The sequence below is a fragment of the Nothobranchius furzeri genome, chromosome 5 (genome assembly GCF_043380555.1).
Source record: "Nothobranchius furzeri strain GRZ-AD chromosome 5, NfurGRZ-RIMD1, whole genome shotgun sequence".
Lineage (NCBI taxonomy): Eukaryota > Metazoa > Chordata > Actinopteri > Cyprinodontiformes > Nothobranchiidae > Nothobranchius > Nothobranchius furzeri.
The window spans coordinates 78,659,507-78,679,505 of record NC_091745.1 but is presented as its reverse complement, the minus strand read 5'-3'; the positions used below and the strand labels follow the sequence as shown (position 1 = coordinate 78,679,505).

Genomic DNA, 19,999 nt, shown 5'->3' with positions numbered 1-19,999 from the left:
TTCTAAGTAAAAACAGCATCAACATGATGACCGTCATTGGCAACAACAAACTACTAAGTCTTAAAAAAAAAAACATTTTTCATGCAACAAAAGGCAACTGTGATGAACGATAACCGGTTCTAATGGCACACAGGGTCAGAAGCTCCCGCGAGCATGCACACACACACGTACACACAGCTTTTCCTATTTATGATCCATCTGAACAGCTGTTGCTTTGGCATGTGTGTGTGTGTGTGTGTGTGTGTGTGTCTGAGACACTGACTCCAGGATTTGACTATTGACGACATTTAAAGATAGTTAAGATACTTTGAAGTGGGTTACTTATGAACGGTTAGAGCAAGCCCCCCCCCCAATCAACTTTTTTTCTGATAAACTATAAAAGTGTGTGTCTAATCGTGCTGCAGACACGTTTAACAAGTTTTGTTAAAATTTAAATGTTCTGCCTAAAACTGTCAGTGTTGTGCCGTCGTCAGGTAAAAACTCTGCACTGCATTTGAATTTAAATCTGCCATCGCTATTGGCTAAGAGGTACCCTAGAACGTTAGCTGGTACCATATGATGTCACAATGTCATTGTGAGCCTGTGTGTGTATATTTGTTAGCGGCTCCGCCCTTTCAGTTTGCTAGGCAACAGCATTTGTTGCATTTTTCAAACAGGAAGTGGGAGCGGAGTAATACTCTGGTAGGGGGTGACTTGCTCTTTAATAATTCCTGATGTTGATAACACATGCGAACAGCCTAAGTTCAGAGGTTGAGTTTATTTTCACCAGACTGACATGCTAACAGCTAGTCTGACCAAGACCAAAATTAACTGCTAATTTTAAAACAACCCGTAAGAAAATCTCCAGTTAAACCAGGGGTGCCCAGTCCTGGTCCTGGAGGGCTGGTATCCAGCAGCTTTTGTGGTTTCTCTGTTCCAACACACTTGATTCAGTGGTTGAATAACCTGTGCAACAGTTCATCAGGCTCTACAGGAGCCTGTTAATGACCTGCTGATTGAATTCAGGTGTGCTGAAAAAGGGTTAAAACTAAAACCTGCTGGATACCGGCCCTCCAGGACCAGGACTGGGCACCCCTGAGTTAAACTAAAACTATTTAGTAAACTTTCACCATTAATTTCATGATAGTTAATTCTGATTACTCATTAGAAAATATCAGCCGCTGCAGGCAGCTAGAAAGGTTAACGTAAACCGTGATTAAGACCGTGATCCATTTTGATCTTGGCCCTGTTCAGACTAGCCTTTAGCTCATCAATCCTGTCCAAATTAAGCTCCTTTCCTCCAAACAGAGGTCATTTAACACAAGATAATTACCTTTTTACAGAATCCCTCTTCCTAAAATCCGAACCACCCCTTTAATGTTTAGACTCCCTTTTCTCAACTCCAGATTTTGGTTTCAGTCTTTTAGATTTGGTTTGGAAATCGACCACCTCAATGACGTACTGTCTGATTCTGTAACTCGGCCAACAAGTCCTTAAATACACAACGAAAACAACAATCCAACACCGGATCTAAAATCAATGTTATTTACAGGTGATCAAGAACACCCCCCACCCCACCCTAAAGGTGACATCAAGTATCTGTGACTAGGAGCTGAATGCAGGAATGTGCATCAGAGGAGATTGCCATCACCGGCGCCGCTCGTCGTTGTCGGAGCGCCGTTTTTGCAGATTCTCCTGCAGATTTCTACATTTGAATCGAGTTCATAAGGTGGCTGAATTTAAAAAGACATGACTGCATTGAGGAACCAAGGCACCGTAAAAGATTTAAAACATCGTGAACCGAGGAAGGAGAAGACGGCCTCGACTTCCTCCAACGAGGAGCGACATCTGGCCGAACATGCAGTCATCTAGAGCCACAACTCTCTTTTTTTAAATCCCTCACAAAACACAGAAAAGAGACAATCTGTCCACGACGCATGCTGCTTTCGTCCTGCAGATGGAAATTATTTGCTTAGAACACTTGAAACATTTCGACGAGGTTTTCTTTTCCTCTAAAGATAAAACCCAAAGATTGTCGATGCAAACACACACCAAAGTATTACTGAACACAAACCGCCTTCTGAAGTTTTTTTTGTTAAACGTGTGTGTGTGTGTGTGTGTGTGTGTGTGTGTGTGTGTGTGTGACTGACATCAGTGTACTAAAAAAAAAGAGAGAAATCTCCTTTTGATGCCAGATTCAGGCCCAGGCCCATTATGACTAATGAGTTAATCACCCACGGCTTCCTTCTGCCGCTAGCAACCGAGTTCCCGATCTTTGGCGTTGCGGGCGGTGTCGAGTGGATTTGGTGTGCGAAGGGACATACAGCTGTTCTAATCCAGATGTGTAAGTGAGTGACGAGACTGAACAGAAACAAAAGAATGATCACAAGGTCTTTAGTATAGCAGTCCCAGATTTGCATACAGGCTTTTCTCCAGGGGTCAAAGTTCAAGTCCTTGATCGGGTGTTCACCGGAGGCGGTGAGGCTCTCCTGATGAGACAGGAAGCGAACTTGTGTGTGCATAATTCAGAATTCCTCCTCGAGTTCTCCAGCAGGACTGGAAGAGGTGGAGCTTTAAGCTCGGTGCCGCCCGACACCAAACCACCGCCACCTTTCCATTCGCCTGAAACGCTCCGGCGATGCTCTGAGGTGGGGGAGACTTTCCCTCCCAAACACAGAGCCGTGATCTAAGAAGTCTCGCTCTACATCCACTCGTGTCCCGTCCAGGTTCCACACATGGTAGCAGCTCTGATTCGTAATCTTTGCGTGTTTTTAGAACCTGCTGTGATGTTCATGAAGCGTTCCTCCCTGGTTCACAGCAGGTAGAGGAAGTTGCAGCGGTGCTTCTCGGCGGCGGACGCCGGCGCCTGACGGTTCCTGAACGCTTACAGCTCACAGTTTGGCAGAAAAGTGGCAACAGCAGCAAGAAAAAGTGATTTTTGCAAAGAAACTGGTGAATGTTTCTGGCTTGTGTGTGATCGTTTTTAATGATGAGTGTAGTGTTGCTGTGTGGGCTAAAGCGTGTGACTGTTGATTTTTGGTGTTTATTTCCATGTGTGTGTGTGTGTGTGTGTGTGTGTGTGCGTGCGCGCCCTTAGGCCTTGCGCTCCACTGGCTGTTGCAGAAACACTTCGCTCCCGGCGGACACGATGGGAAGCCTGTTGTCCATGTGGTAGCTGATCAGGTGACTGACGCTTACGAACCGGTGGTCCTTTGTGCGCACCTAAAAAGACAAACGTGCGTTACCTTCCATGCACCTAAACACAAGTTTATCCCAGCGACGCCCTTTGACCTTACCACTCCCTCTGGGTCCACTAGCAGCAGGTGTTTGGCTTGACCCCCCTGCTGCCCCGTAAGGACGTACTGTCCGGGCGTGGTCCCGGACTCTCGCACCAGGAAGTCTCCGTCTCGGGTCAGCAGCCTCTCTGCTTCTTTGCGATTCAAGCTGCCGTGGAACCAGACTTCGTTGTGCAACTGTTTCGCCATGGCAACCAGTGAGTTTGGGCCACCGTGACCAGGAACTCCAAGGGCATCATCAAGTGGTGCTAAAAAGAAAACACACACACAAACGTAAAAATATACTTATGTAACTGCACCATTCTGCTGGAGCCCGGCGGCAGAGGAAGTCCGTTAGAACCATCCGGATTTCTGCAGGGAGGAACAAACTGGCCACAAACCAAGTGACAGAAGCTCACATCGATTGTGGGCCGCGTCTTTAATGGAAAGCTCTACGCAGCCAACCAATAAGGTTTTACAAAATGCACTTGTAATGGACAAACACACTTATTGCCTCATCTTCCTCCAGGCCTTTTCTCTGGAGAAACTCTTCAATTTGGATCAGTTAGAAGGAAATCAAAGAACAAACTACTCGGCTCAGCTCTCAATCTGAAGAGCAGCCGTTATGTTATCACACTAAAACTAGGAGAAAATGTTGATTTGCTTAGAATTGTAGCGTCCAGAAATGGTCGTTTTTCATCTACAGTTTGACCTCTTCAGTATCCGGTCAGCTGCAGACATAAGTCTGCATCTGTGTGCCCCATCTAATATTCCTAGCGGCAAGAAAGGTTCTACAGTGTGTGTTTATACTTAGTCAACATGCTCCCTTCCCAAGGTTCTTCTCTGCTAAGCTGCTGTTATCCGTTGCTTGCCTCACAGAACAAAAGATGGACTTTTATAATTAAATCGTAATTAAATGAACTATATGGTTAATGAAATCAGGTAATGAACGGACAAGGTGTTAAATGAAATGTTTTGATTAATCTGTGTTTAAATTAATAAGGTTGATTAATCTGTGTTTAAATTAATAAGGTTGATTAATCTGTGGTTAAATTAATAAGGTTGATTAATCTGTGTTTAAATGAATAAGGTTGATTAATCTGTATTTAAATGAATAAGGTTGATTAATCTGTGTTTAAATTAATAAGGATGATTAATCTGCGTTGAAATTAATAAGGATGATTAATCTGTATTTAAATTAATAAGGATGATTAATCTGTGTTTAAATTAATAAGGATGATTAATCTGTGTTTGAATTAATAAGGATGATTAATCTGTGTTTAAATTAATAAGGATGAAATGAATGTGTCCTTTCAATATCCATTTGTCTGATAATAAGCGTACGTGACTTGACAAGCACACACTCATACACATGACAAGATGACAAGGTTAAAGTAATCTCATGACACATTGCTTTCTTATCCACAAATCAGAGCTCTTGTATCTGAGCAAGGTGTGGTTTCTGAGGTTTGTTAGAAAACCTCCGTAACACGTCAGATTCTGATTTGTCAGAAAATCATAGCATCGAGAAAACTGGAATCACTTCCCGAGTTGATTCAGTTTGAGCAGAGCTCTGGACCGGTCAGCCGGAGCAAACCTCTTTGAACCACAGCATCTTTGACAAGCCGTCAAAGCTGACACAGCAAAACGGTTCCTTCAGAACCAAGCTTCGACTCCATAAGAGTCCAACCGTTTCAGATGCAAAACGAGTCCACTTGTTTGTTGTGACCTGGAGACGACTCTGGACTGACCTGGTCAAACTGCGTGTTTTTTCTACAAACATCGGTACCTTGGGGTCCACGGACTCCCCGACATCTCGGATCCAAAAGAGAGTCTCCGATAAGGGTATGTGGACACGACAAGATTGCGTCTGATGTGTTTTTATAAACCATCACTTCTAGCTTAATGCAGACCAAATTCAATCCCACTCAGAACTCGGTTTCTTCAAATACGAGGGTTCTGATAAACATCACATTACACTACAACAAAACACTCCGACACACATCAGTGCTGTCACGGTTGTCATGTCTTATAATTTGTTCACGAAATACATTTCTTAATTTTTATAAACTTGACTTGTGTGCTTACGATCCCTGAATTACAAAGAATCCAAATTCTTCTGGTTAAACATTCAAGGATCAGTCAGGTTGGATTTCCATATTTATATTGAAATTTACTTCTTATTGATCATAATTAAAAACCCAAAATACATCTGTAGGAATGCACTACATATTTCACACACAAGTGTTTAGTACTGCTGTGCTCCTACTCTGCATGTTTTAGACATTTCTCTGCTCCAGCCCACCTGGTGGTGGTGAACAGGTTTAGAACAGGCTGAAGACGTCGTTCGGCCGCTGAATCGGGAAAGTCGGAGCGAGAAAAACAAACATCTGGAAAGTCCCAGCTTTAAACTCAACCGTAAACGGATACGTACTCATGTCTAAAGCATCTCTGTGAGCATTTCCATTTGACGCAACTGGAGGGCGGGACTTATCCACGTTGACGTATGAGGGATCGTCAAACAGCTCTCGAGCCCCGTCTTTAGCGCCGCCTGAAAAAGGACACACAGTCATCAGGGAGATTCAAGCAACCTATCAGAATCAGAAAGCTTCACTTGTCCCAGAGGGACTTGGTTAACTAGAGACGGAGGGATCGTCAGGATTAAAGACTAAAGAGTGTTTAATTTCTACCACAGGAATAAACCGAGAAACTCGGGAGAAAAAAACCAGAGATCTGAATGAAGCATGATGACAAGAGTCTTCACTCTGAGCCTGATCAGGTCTTCTGAAGCGAAGCAGCTGCTGACGAGCAGAGCTCACCTGGTAGAGGAGGCAGGGGCTGCTTGTGAATGTCACTCTGACCTGGCTGTCCGTAGGGCTGCGCACGCACACACACACACACACACACACACACACACACACACACACACACACACACACACACACACACACACACACACACACACACACACACGTAAAAACATCAGCTCATCCTGTCACGCTGGTTTCCTACGATAAATGTGAGCATTACTGGGTTTGAGGACATCAGTCACATTAGGTCTGAGATTTAGCGGCGTCAAAAACAAACGTGGTTAATTATCTCTGCTAGAATAATGTCTGAAACACGCCTCTTCCTCCTCCTCCTCACCAGCGTGGCTCCGGGGCGGGTCCTCATGTCAACCAGGCCGCCAGGGGGAGGCGTTTTTCCAGGGAAATTATTATAATAGGGGACCTCCGGCACAGAAGGGAGAATGAATTCATCATCATCTTCCTCCCACGCCGAGCCGTCGAATGGAGCCATCCTGACAGAGACGGGAGGGTTACAAAAGAGGCTTCAGATCTACCAACTACAAGGCTGAGCTGCTGCTCACCGGTCGTGAGGCGTGACCAGTTTGGGGGGGGTCTTCAGGTACTGTTTGAACCTCAGCTCAAACGCTTGGCCGATGGTACTGATGACCTCCTGGGCTAAACCCTCTGAGCACTCCAGGATGTGACAAGCTGAAACCGAGGAGGGAAACAAATAAGAGCAGCACGATGTCTACAGATTAAAGGATTACATGATGAAGATTATTCCAGAGGAGTCTAAACTGAGTTGACGTTAGCATGTTCTGAGAGAACAAAGCAAGTCAGAACCACAAGGAGACGTTTCACTCATCTGATGGATGCGTCTGGTCTGCGGTCGACCGGGTATTCGGCCTTCGACCGGGTTCTTTAAAAATACGAGTGCAGCTAAAACCGATTAAACACCAGTTAACGTAACGTTTTCTCTGCTTCATGAAGGAATGACCACTCACACCTTCATAAAACCGGATTCACAAACAAATAAAAAACTAAGGAGAGATTTAAGTCATTCACTTGTTTCAATAAATCTGCAACAGTCTCTGGTCTGAACGATGGCCTTGGGAGTTTTCTGTGGAAAAAAGCTCTGGCGCCCCTGTTTCAGGAAGTAGTCTGAGGAGGGGAAAACGGTCAGAGTTGGAGTCTTACTCATTAATATTCATGACATGTGGCCGTCTCTCCTCTGATTGGCTAACAGCAACACGACTACCACTGACTCCGTTTGATCTGCAACGTTGATGTTTTATCTCCACAAACAACACAAGCCTAGAGGAGTTCTGCTGTGTGGTGGAGTTGCTAATGCTAACGGTTAGCTTCTACTGGCTGAGACGTTCTCTGCGGTTTCCTGTCTAAAGGAGTGTGACGTTTTCAGACTCGAGCGTGTCCCTGTCCCTGTTTTCTGTCGGTGGTTAATGCAGGAAATAGGGGCAGAAGACTCGACTAATACTGTATGTTTCTCACCTTTGATGCATAATATAAAAAAACCTGTTAAAAAGAGCTAAACGGCAGGAATGGCATCAGAAGAAGAGTTGGAGACTAGAACAAGAGATAAATGCGAGCTCCGATCGTCACACACAGAAATAAACTTTTACTTTTCAAACTGCTCATAAACCTTTTACCTAATCGATGTTATTGATGCAAAACCGAGATAAACGGATGCATCTAGACTAAATCTGAGAAGTGCGTGGGCCCACGGCTGCATCTGTGCGTTTATCCTCACATCCCTAACCTCCTCCGTGTCTCTGCTCACTGGGTTTGTGACGCCAAAGCAGATGAGCCTTTCATGAGCACGATGTGACTCATTTAAGTTCCAATGAAAAAACCGTGCCCCATTTATTTACAGTACTTGCTGAAAATGTCATTTGAAGTTCTGATTAACCAAACTGCTCTAAGTCGACACAGGAAACGGCGGACTCCTGGGTGAGAGGATGTGATGAAGGTCTACAGAAACGAAATAAATCTCTGATTTTGTTCTAACTGACATGTCCAACCTCCAAGGGCGCCCCCAAGGGGTGGCCAGGGGTGGCCATGGCCACCCCTAGAAAATTGCTGCCCCCCCCAGGAAAAGCCAGTGTTAACAAATCATATTAATGTTCAGTCAAACCATATTTATCTTGTTTATTCAGGACATAATTGTAAAACAAAATAAAAATATTATAATTAATGAGTAAAGAAATAATCAGAATAAAAAAATATACATTTGTTTCTGCTGCTCACCATTAAAATTTTTTTTTTTATCACCGTAGTTTTTTTTTGTGAACACAGCAACACACAGGTGAATAAACCTAAAAAAATTTAATAAAAATTGGGGTAACATTTTAAAAAAACTGAAATGCATTTTTCTAAAACGTTTGTGTTTGTAAAATTTAAAGTAAATGTTTTGGATACGTACTGTTACTTTTATAAAAATGAATAAAGGCGCAATGCAGCACATCTCCACAGACTAAACTCTCCCAGTTACCACAAGGACCAATTAGGTGTGCCACCCCAAAAATTTCTTTGGCCCCATCTGGCCACCCCTACCAAAATTTTCTGGAGGCGCCCCTGCCAACCTCTGCAGAAATGTTTGGATTTTTTTTTGCTGCTCACCTCTGTGGTTGACTGGATCTTTGGCCACATATGCTACGTACTCAGCTGTATCCTGTGGGAGCGAGACGGGGGAGTGCGGTTAGAGGAGGAGCAGAGAGGGAAAAATCAATACAAGGAAAAAGTGAAGGCCAGGTTTGAGATTGAAAGGACTGAGAAGGAGAAGAAACACGGGAAAAGAGACAACACCGAAGCTTTAGTCATAACAAGTTTTGAATGCGAGTTGGAAAACAGCAGCAGGAAGTGATGCGATGGAGGCCAGTGAGGCAGCAGCAGAGCAAGTGGAACTCAGACAGGAAGGAAGAACATGCCACTTGAAGAAAGGCCAGAGTGAGATTTGAGCTGAAAGAAAGAGGGGGGGGGGGGACTCACTGGGTCTCCTCCTGAAGCAAAGGAGATGGACTGCATGTGATGATTGGCGATAATCTGCAGAGAAAAATAACAATAAGGCAGAATGAGAAGAGAGAATGGATGTGAGGAAGTCTGTGGGAAGTGAAATAAAAGTGTGTGGATGGAGAGCGGAGTCTGGGATCGTTACGGAGAAAGCTGCTGCTCGGATGGAGCACCTTTTTACCCGTCTGCAACAGCCACCCGTGCTGAATCAATAACGGCATTAAGGGTGGATGATGCTCAACAGAGTGGTTTGTGTCTGCTTCCTCATCTGTGGACGCGTGCTCTACAACATGCTCATTCTGTGTGTTAATGCTCCACACCAACATACCGCCATCCCAAAGATAGGCACCACTCAGCGGCTATTAGCTCATTAGGGGCCCGAGGAGAGAATCGCATCCTGTCGGGTGCCAGCTCCAAATACCACGGTCAGTCAGGAGGAGTTTGTGTTGCATTAAGAGCAAACCAAGTGGGATGACTCGGGTTAATCTGGGTTTCACTAAATGACCTGTTCTCATCAAAGCATTCAGCTGGGATAGAGATCAGAACCGTTTAGCTATCGAAGTCGGAAAGTCCCAGAACGCTAAACTTTTAACAAATAAAGCCACAGTTTTGGAGGTTGGAGCCATTTTTGTGCCGGCTGTGGTCCGAACGAGCTGAAGATGGTATGAGGTGTAGCATGAACCTATAAGTGGGACAGGAGATGCTTTTCTTGATCAAGCTAACTACTTTCTGAAAATTCACAACTGGAAGGTCCAACCAACCCCCTTTCCCCCCTTAAGCCACACCTTCAGTATACAGAAACGTGAAATCCTTGTTCCTGATTTGTGTTTTCGACCCGTTGTTGGCACCTTCAGTGCCATAACTCCTAACACAACACACCTAAGTAACCGCATAACAACTTAACATGCTAGCTATCACAGCGAGGCGTTGTTTTGATGAAAAACGAGACGACTTTTAGCTTTCGTGGTTTTTTATTAACTTCAACATCACAAAGCTCGGTACCACCAACAGTCTGGGGAAAACCCCACAAACAACCGGTCCACAACCCAACCCGAGCCTCCCGTCACACGAGCGTTGCCAAGGCAACTGACTGATGGCTCCACCAGCCGACAGAGGACAGGCTTCGTTCCCAGACAGTAAGTCCGTCTCTGAAATGTTTCCCAGCAGCAACAGAACCAGACTTCAAAAGGAAAAGCAACGTTCCGTCGGTTACACCAGGAAGCCCTGCTCAGTCATTAATATCCAAAACGTTCACCATGAATGGATGAGGTTTTCCAGGGTTTCAGAAGCAATTAAATATTTCAAAAATTTTTTAACAAAAAATTGATTTAGCAGTTGTCATCGGTAAGAGTGTAGGAAAAGTGTTTCAAGCAAGAAAAATATAACGTCTCATCGGCCTACCCCCGCTTTACGTCCTCCTGATTGGTTTTATTGGCTATTAATGTGTTCACAGTCCAAGTTTAGGTTACCAACCTCTGTGGAACCACATGAAACTCTACTCTACTCAAGCTAGAGCAGAAAACTCATAAAATCAGGTGAATCTCTGACTCACGACCTTCAGGAACACATCAGCTCAGAGATCTCTTCAGAAAACAGCAGAGTCTCCAACAAACGGCTTTCCGTCTAACCTCTTTGCAGTCAGAAGCCAGCAGATTGAGGCTGCTGGTCGAGATGGTGAGGTTGATTGTCATGCCCGCAAACTGCAAGTTACTCTTTCCCAAGATGGACATCAAACCGCGAGGGGCGGGCTGCAAAAAGCACAAACGTACAAACCATGAGTTACAAAGTACAGAGCAAAAAGAAAGCAGAAGGCCTTCATTGTGTGTGTGTGTGTGTGTGTGTGTGTGTGTGTGTGTGTGTGTGTGTGTGTGTGTGTGTGTGTGTGTGTGTGTGTGTGTGTGTGTGTGTGTGTGTGTGGGAATGGCAGAACAGCTGCAATTGTGAAAGCGATCTGGTCTCTGAGACAACTGTGACTAACAAACAGGAGCGTCCGCACGAGGTGGGCTCGGCCAACATCACACCAGCCATTCCAGCAGCGTTGTGTCACAGCAGACCCTCCCGTTTTCATGGCTTTCATTAAAATTCGTAACAAAACGGATAAAAAACCACAGAAAAAGGCTCCATCAGCATCTTTCTGAATCATGAGTTTCATTCACCCTAGTTTTTCCGTCTCCGCTTCCAGACATTCCTCCGTCCGACCCAGCAGGCAGCTGGATTTAGCCACCTGTTTTATGGACGGTTGGGCGGAGGGTTATAGTTTTATACACACACACACACACACACACACACACACACACACACACACACACACACACACACACACACACACACACACACACACACACACACACACACACACACACACACACACACCCACACACACACACACACACACACACACACACACACACACACACACACACACATCTTTAAAGCGGAGACTGCGTCTGTTAATGTGAAGTGTTTTTTAGCCAGACGCTTTAAAAAGGCGTCCCTTGTAGGAAGTAGGGAGGAGAGAGACCCGAGAGCGACTGGTTAGTCAGCGACCTGTTAGTAGCCCACTAACCACACCTGTTAGTAGCCCACTAACCACACCTGTTAGTAGCCCACTAACCACACCTGTTAGTAGCCCACTAACCACACCTGTTAGTAGCCCACTAACCACACCTGTTAGTAGCCCACTAACCACACCTGTTAGTAGCCCACTAACCACACCTGTTAGTAGCCCACTAACCACACCTGTTAGTAGCCCACTAACCACACCTGTTAGTAGCCCACTAACCACACCTGTTAGTAGCCCACTAACCACACCTGTTAGTAGCCCACTAACCACACCTGTTAGTAGCCCACTAACCACACCTGTTAGTAGCCCACTAACCACACCTGTTAGTAGCCCACTAACCACACCTGTTAGTAGCCCACTAACCACACAAGTGTACAACCAGCGTAGAACAAGTTCTCTCTGTGTGACCGGGTAGTTAGACGTGAGCTTCCACAACCATTCACTTTTGAGTTCAGACCACTGGACTATTTGGATTAGGGTAAAGTTTGGGTAGCGATGGTCAAAGATCAAAGCGTTCTCATAGCAATTCATTCATTCATCTTTATTTTACTAATGCTTTCATCACCTTCAGTTTCTTGTTATTATGAGTGTGTATTGGCAAGAATCTGGTGATAAGGTAGCCTAGTGAACTAGACTACGAGTGTTTCTCAATGCCAAGGAACCCTGCCTTGATGTCTTGGCCCCGCCCCGGTTGCCAAGGAGATACGTCATCGGGAGCCACCAAGACGTGTTCCAATGTTCATGTTCTACCGAGGCGTGTGTTTTCCGTTTGTTAGCCGTTTAGCTAGCTGAGCAAGGACACACGGGAGGTGTCTTGTAGCCTAGCCTTGGTCAAAAATTACCCACAGAACACCGCAGTATTTTCAAAAGGACGGCGGATCAGAAGCCGGCAGCTACTTCGGGGTCAATTTTCAAGTTTAAAAGTAAGTCAGCTAATTTAAAATATTTTTTTTAGATCCAAAGAAGTTATCTATGGTTGGTTAGTTGCTTAGTAGTTGCAGATTTGGTGGCTAGCGGGTAGTAACTCACTTATATTTTTAATTTATTAAACTTATACACGATTTAAAAAGTAAAAGGCTCGTTATATATTTATATTGACACTTATACCCGGATGCTTATGCTCCCGAATGACCGAGCTTCTCGCCCTGTCTCTAAGGGAGAGCCCGGCCACCCTGCAGAGAAAACTCATTTCGGCCGCTTGTATCCGTGATCTCGTCCTTCCGGTCACTACCCAAAGCTCGTGACCATAGGTGAGGGTAGGAACGTAGATCCACCGGTAACTCGAGAGCTTTCCATTCCGGCTCAGCTCTCTCATCACCACGACAGACCGATACAACGCCCGCATCACTGCAGACGCAGCACCAATCCGCCCGCCGATCTCACGCTCCAGTTGGAGCCATACAGAGGTGCAAATGAAAAATGGTTGGTGATCAGAATGGACCAACTTTCAGCACAGCCACTATAAAACTCAAAATCGGACATTTTTCCTGGCCCATGAATATAATAATGCTTTACTAAGCTCCAAGTCATGCTAGTAATTACAGGTCTTCTATTCGTGAGCTTTAATTTTCACAGTCGTAATTGTGAAGTTAATCTTTTCTTTTGGTCTTCTGTGAATTTGAAGTCTTTGAGATCAGCTGTAATCGGTTTCATCAGAGCTGTGCAGAAACCAGAAACAACCGTGTTGCTGTTGTGACCAGCCCTGTAGGACGCAAGCACCACTTCTCCAAACAAAGGCTGTTCAGGAAGTCGTCCACTATGAGTAAACTAGTAATTATTTATAACTTCTAGGCAGCAACACACTTCAGAATACTTAAATATCCCTCTGAAGCTGAAGCGAGGTTACGGTTAGGCGTTAGGCCTGGGAATACCATGCCCACAGATGAAACACAATGTGGTGTGTCTCTAAGAGGATGGGGAAAGCATGTGACTAAACATCCAACTGACCACAAGGTGGACGAACAGGCTAATTCAAGCTCTTAACCAGAAAACCTTCCTCCTGCTGTCCACTCAGACCTCATCCATAAATAATGTTCGGTGAGAGCGTGTTCTCGTGTGAGTAGCATGTACCTTTCTCCTGCGGGCTCCTTTGGCTCCAGGTACCGCTTCACACACCACAGAGATAGCTTCCCTGGAACGTTAGGAACATTAATGTCACAGTTTTCCTGGATGCATTCAAACGTGGATTGAAATAAATCAGGGCAGCTGGTGGGATAGTTTATCCCTGGCAGCTGCCCTCCTCTTTGCCACAGAAGCAAATATTGCTATGGAAACCACAAGGAAACCACCAGGATTCCAGAACATTCTAACTTAGGGCTTCAGAAAACAGCAGGGGTGTGTATACACACATGAGCCAACACTGTCCGACACTAACGGAGATTAAAAAAAAACAAGTAAGCAGAAAAAAGAGAGGAAGTGGGACAGAACGTGAGCTAGCGGCCATATGAGAGGTAAAAGTACTGACACAAGGTTACGGTCTAACCCCTAGATCACTGCAACCAACACTGGTAATACAATATTATGCAAAAGTCTTGAGTCATCCTTCCTTTCAAGTCAGCCAGACGAACGGTTAAGGTGGTATGAGTCAAATTCCTCTTTGCTTTCTGAATTTTTCTTTGGCTGCTTTATCACACTTATCACATACGAGATGCATCTGTTTTGTTTGGCCAGTTCACTCTGATCTGTGTATAACTCTGTATTAAAAAGTCTCTTAAACTCAAGTTTGTAGAGGGCCAGTTCACATCTGGGTCGGCCCAGCTCGGTCTTGTTTAAGTCATTTTGCCCCCGCAAGTCCAGGTTTGTCCTCCTTAAAGCTAGCCTGGCAAGCCAGACTAAATAAATGTATTAGTTAGTCTGGCCACGCTCCATTGACGGCTCTCGGTTGTGGGGCGGGTTCTACCGTTGTCTTTCAAATGATCTCCGCATTCCACTGGACGATGAATGTGACAAACTCTTGTTTCACTCTGTTGCATCATCCCACCCACCAGGCATATAGAGGGCCCTGATTGGCCCACAAAGCGGATAAAGCTCTGTGATTTGTTCACTAAGCAGATAGAGCACTATGATTGGCCCACCATTATGGACCAATCACAGCTCTTTATGTGTTTGAAACCCCTCTAGAGAGCTGTGATTGGCTAGCCAGAGTCCTGGTAGGAGCTGAGGAGGTTCCAATGGAGCATGCCTAGACCAAACTTTGCAAAGCAAGAATTTGGTCTAGTTCACTAGGCTACCTTAAAGCTGCTTTCTGGAGTTTTCCTCTTTCAGAAATGATGTATGATTTGTCAGAAATCCGCAAAAGTGATTATCTTGCCATGTACTGTGTTATCATGTAAGCAATACGTCATGTTTATTTATTTTTTTTGCTAAGCACGCCCCCTGCCCCGCAGAGCTCCGTGCAATAGGAAACTGAGCGCTGACCAGAACTAACCAATGACGTCAGGCTACCGCTTGCTTCAAATTTAAGGGGCACCTCGGCTGATGCAGAGTTGATGAACTTTTCACGAACAAGTAAGTCTCTAAAATATAAATATGAGAACACAACATGACATGAGAATAATACTCGTAAAACAACGTGTTTTAGCTGTTTGTCGGCTACAGAAGCACCTTTATAAACAGAAACGTGAAGTCGCCATCTTAAAAAAACGAAAGAGTGCTATATGCTTGTCAGCCACTAGATGGCGCCATCGGATAAGAGAAATACTCCGGAAAGAAGCTTTAAACAAAAGGGACCGTGAGCGGTGTTGCTTTTCGAGACTCTGACATGAAGCGCACAGCTTCCTACTCTCAATGAGTGGAGCTGCTGCTCGTGTTCCTGCGGCTGGAGTGGAACGTCCGAGCTGCAGTCAGAGATTTTTACTCCAGACTGATAAATAAAACACACATGCGCGAAGATGCCACTGGCTAATTCTACCCACCAATCAGAGGCTTCCTCTAGTAGGTAGGTGTGAATGTAAGCCGGCCAATCAGTTGTTAGTGGATGTGTTGGGCCGGCTCCGCACCAAGCCGGTCAGCTGAGCATGGAAAACGCACAGATAACTCAGACGTGAACATTATGACCCTAGCCGAGCTAGACCAGGCCAACCCAGAGCCATAATGGGGCATTTCTACAACTCAGCGCAGCTCAACTCGGCTCGACTCTGAGTGGTTTTACATTACAATTCAACAGAGAATGGCTCTACTGGGTGGGTTCATTAGAGCGGAAAAGCGACGCAACACAAAGCACAAGCTGATTTGTGTGTGATACCAAAACTCAACACAATGCATCAATGGTGGAGTGAAGTTGAACGTTCTGTTTAGGCGGAGGCTTTTTGTCAGCATCAGTGAAGATACCTGGAAAAATCTGTCGATAACGGTGGAAAACTCTGGAAAAACCAGTGACTCCGCCCCCTAGCCAACCAGTGAGCAATGGTCGCCAGCGTTGTGTTTTCAGCCTGGCTTGGTTCGCTTAGAACCACATTTAAGCGGGTCCTGAAAACAGGGTGTCAAGAATTGACCTGCTAATGGAAATGGCCTGGAGATGGGTTGAGCAGTGCTGAGTGGGTACTGGTGGGAAAAGCCCACTAGTGAAGAACCAGTTTGGTTCATTAAGACAGAATTTTTTGCCCTTTGTTTTAAGCTGAATGCAAAAATACTACCATGGACGACACAGTTTAAAACAAAATGGTTTCTGATTTCCAACAAAGGGATTATATAAAGCTGCTAGCTGAAAACTTGTGACTCATAAGAGCCGAATCTCTCAGGTCCAGATTTATGTCTAATGGATTCCTCCCCTAAAGACGTGACTTTCAGTTACCGCTCTTCTGCTATTGACAGTTTTTTAGGCCTCACACTCACTTTATCCTACGCTTGTCTACTTTCCCAATCATTTAGGCAAACACTGGACAATGTGCTCTCTCGGTACAAGAGCTGGACTGAAAATGGGGTTAAAAAAAAAAAAAAAGCCAAAGTCCAGAAATACACTTCAAGGTTTTTTAGAAACTGCATAGAAATCTTGAATGAGACAACTTCAATGACTACCAGGAACTCTGGTTCCTAGAACCAAGAACGTACAGAAGTTAAGGCCGGTTTAAGCCGGTACTGCAGGATAAAACGAGGGCGGAGAAAGTTGTGTTTACTCTCACCTGGTGACCTGAGTTCTGGTGTTGAAGTCCAGTGCTCTCATTGACTGTAGCACCTCCACACAACCCATGTACTGCCCAGGAAACAGGAAGGGGACACATTCAGACCAGACATTTCCTACACGTGGGCCAATTTTAGCAATGGCAGACTGAGAAAACAAGCTGAGGTAGAAAGGAATTGTACACTTTGCGTGATACAAAGATATTGGAAAAAATTTACAATGATAAGCTGGAAAAATTTGTAGAAAAAAATGGCATTTTATTAGACAGTCAGTATGGTTTCAGATCAGGTAGATCTACTGCACAAGCTCTAATGGAATTGGTTGAAGACATATCCACATCGCTTGATCAGAAAAAATATGTTCTGGGAATTAGAGCCCTGCACTGAAGCCCTAGGCCCTCGGGTCGGCCCGGCCCGACGGCCCGAGGGCCGGGCTTCGGGCCAACGACTGTGTAATTACCTCGGACACGGGCCGGGCCGGGCGCCTTTTATTTTTAATCAAAATCATTAAAAAAATTAAAACACTTAAACGCAGCAGTAGAGCCCTGTGCGGGACTGTTTTCTTCACCCCGCTCCCACTGAATTTCTGACCATTACAGCCTGCAACCGCAACGTGTGTGTTACACTCCCGCCCTCACCTGCAGCGTGCATGTCTACTCCTGCCCGCAACCGCAAAACTCGGAGAAATTATTACCTCACAATAAAAGAGATGTATTGAGTTTGCGTCCTCAACATGACATTTTATAGGTTATCCGCTTTCACCGCAGCGCTGCGCTCCGTTTCAATCAGGCTGTACAGCAGGATTTCCCCTCTTAGCGATATTTTATCTAACTCTGATTGCTTCATGCTATAGATCGTTGGAAAGCTGCTTTGATGTACTTTTAGGAACCGTTGGAATTATTTGAATCTGATCAGCCATTCAAAAGTTATAAAACGGAGCATTTTGGATGACAAACTCAGCACGTCTCTGAATCTGTGTTGTGGTTTGTTGCGCTCAAGACAGGGAATCCCGGTGGCTACCATAATGTATTGTATGTGCACGAAAAGCCCCATTTTTAATCTTTTCAGCACTTTTGGAATTTTAATGATATCTTGAACTAGAGCAGGGATCGGCAACCCGCAGCTCTTCCATCCATCTGATGCGGCTCTCTGTGCTTGTAAAATAATGAATGGATATTTAAATAAAATGCTTTATATTTTACTGCATTAATTTTATATCTGTAAGTCAATTCTATGTGAAGATTGTCTGCGTAAACCTGAACAGGTCCAACCCAGTCTTACTGTGAGACCGTGTTGGGTCACGCTTGTGCGTAATCATATGCGCTCATGAGCTGAAGAGGATGTGAGATTCTGGGATTCTCCTCAGACGGCTCCTGGATGTGTCGCACATTGGAGACAGGAACAAGCGCTATTCAGCCAAAGTTTCATAATCAGGGAACATTTTCTAAGTGACAAGTCTCTCTGAGAGACAGGGTTTGGAAAACACTCGCTTCAGTGGAAGTAAGCTTCCCGCATGCGCTTCTGCGACGCTCGGATCCTGCACGTCTTTTAACACATTGGTCAGGATTGACGCACTTTGTTTTCATTTAGTTGGTTAAAAAAAAGTCGGGCTTGGGCTCGGGCCGGGCCAGAGAATCCTGAAAACCTTTTTGGGCCGGGTCGGGCTGGGGCTCCACCCCCTCGGGCCGGGCCGGACACGGGCTCAGATTTTAGGCCCGTGCAGGGCTCTACTGGGAATTTTTATTGATTTGAAGAAAGCCTTTGATACAGTCGATCACAAAATACTTTTATCAAAAATGGAGAAGTGTGGTATAAGGGAGACAGCTCTCAATTGGCTAAAAAGTTATTTGAGTAACAGAGCTCAGTATGTGCAGTTGGGCTATCACAAGTCTAGCTGTCTCGAAGTTCACTGTGGAGTTCCGCAAGGGTCGGTACTTGGCCCAAAGTTATTTCTGTTATATATAAATGATATTTACACAACTTCAAAATTATTTAAATTTATTATGTTTGCTGATGATACAAATATTTTGTGTTCAGCAGAAGATATACAGCAACTTATACTAAAGGTCCAGAATGAATTGAGTGAGCTTAAGAATTGGTTTGATAAAAACAAACTGTCGTTAAATGTCAGCAAAACAAAGTTGATGTTATTTGGAAATAAAAGAAGTAGTAAAGAAATCTATTTGACTGTTAATGAAATAGCCATTGAAAGAGTGTATGAAATTAAGTTTTTGGGGATATTGATTGATCATAAGCTCTGTTGGAAGCCATACATACAATATGTGTGTTCTAAATTAGCCAGAAGCATTGGAATAATAAATAAAACAAGATATTCTCTACCACAGAAAGCACTACACACACTTTATTGTACTATGATTCTACCATACTTATCATATTGTGTCGAAGTATGGGGCAATACTTATAAATCTAATTTATTAAAGATTTGTGTTCTCCAAAAAAGAGTGGTAAGGATAATTATAAATTCTGGATATAGAGATCATACAACTCCATTATTCTACAATTTAAGATTACTCAAATTTTTTGACTTAATTCAATTTAAAACTGTCCTTGTACCGTATAGGGCCATGATGGGTGTACTGCCGTGTAATTTGCAAAGGTTGTTTAAAACTCATGAAGAGGGTTATGAATTGAGAGGCGTTAAAAACTTCATTTTTCCATTATACCGAACAACTATGAAAAGTATGTGTGTATCTGTATGTGGTATCAAACTGTGGAACAAACTTGATGTGACTTTAAAATTATGTAAAAACATTAGATCATTTAAAATGTTGTATAAACAACTCATAATTGACTCATACGTAAATAGCAAGTGATAAAAATGGTAATTGGCTTCAAATGGAATATTTTGTTTTTGTTGTTTATTGGTTTTGTTTTCTTTTTTCTGTAGATTCATGTGAACAATTGTTTTGTAACTGTCTTTTTATGTAGCAACTAGCAAGGTGAAGATAGAACGACCTGCATAAAGAATTTTTTTTTTCTTTCAAATTTGTTAATGTGAGCAAATGTGATTTATTAACTGAATTGGGGCTGGACTAGATAAGCTTTTGCTTCTTCCAGTTCCCTCTCAAATGGTTTTATGTTATTGTATGTTTTGTATTGTTTCATTCAACAGCATATGTTTATCGTATTCCTCATTTAAAAAAAAAAAAATTTTTTTTTGTATGCACCAGGAATATGGGGGAGTGCATATGCAATTTCATGTTTTCGATGGTTTGAGATAAATAAAT

At 44.0% G+C, this 19,999-nt stretch overlaps 1 protein-coding gene across 5 annotated transcripts in view; it reads right to left on the bottom strand.

Annotated features, from left to right (window-relative positions):
* Positions 1 to 3,033: 3,033 nt before the first annotated feature.
* The window catches only part of shc1 (SHC (Src homology 2 domain containing) transforming protein 1), a 30,063-nt gene continuing 13,097 nt past the window's right edge, over positions 3,034 to 19,999 (bottom strand). For 4 of the 5 annotated variants that reach the window (XM_070551192.1, XM_070551191.1, XM_070551193.1 and 1 more), the window contains 11 exons: positions 16,754 to 16,824; positions 13,704 to 13,764; positions 10,699 to 10,818; positions 9,050 to 9,103; positions 8,681 to 8,732; positions 6,625 to 6,751; positions 6,402 to 6,555; positions 6,074 to 6,131; positions 5,689 to 5,805; positions 3,276 to 3,523; positions 3,034 to 3,201 (listed from right to left, as the gene is read on the bottom strand). In XM_070551192.1, the coding sequence (XP_070407293.1) occupies positions 3,073 to 3,201; positions 3,276 to 3,523; positions 5,689 to 5,805; positions 6,074 to 6,131; positions 6,402 to 6,555; positions 6,625 to 6,751; positions 8,681 to 8,732; positions 9,050 to 9,103; positions 10,699 to 10,818; positions 13,704 to 13,764; positions 16,754 to 16,824 (1,191 nt within the window). In that variant the 3' untranslated portion in view covers positions 3,034 to 3,072. The remainder of the gene's footprint in view (positions 3,202 to 3,275; positions 3,524 to 5,688; positions 5,806 to 6,073; positions 6,132 to 6,401; positions 6,556 to 6,624; positions 6,752 to 8,680; positions 8,733 to 9,049; positions 9,104 to 10,698; positions 10,819 to 13,703; positions 13,765 to 16,753; positions 16,825 to 19,999) is intronic. The other variant, XM_015950632.3, reaches the window with a different exon arrangement.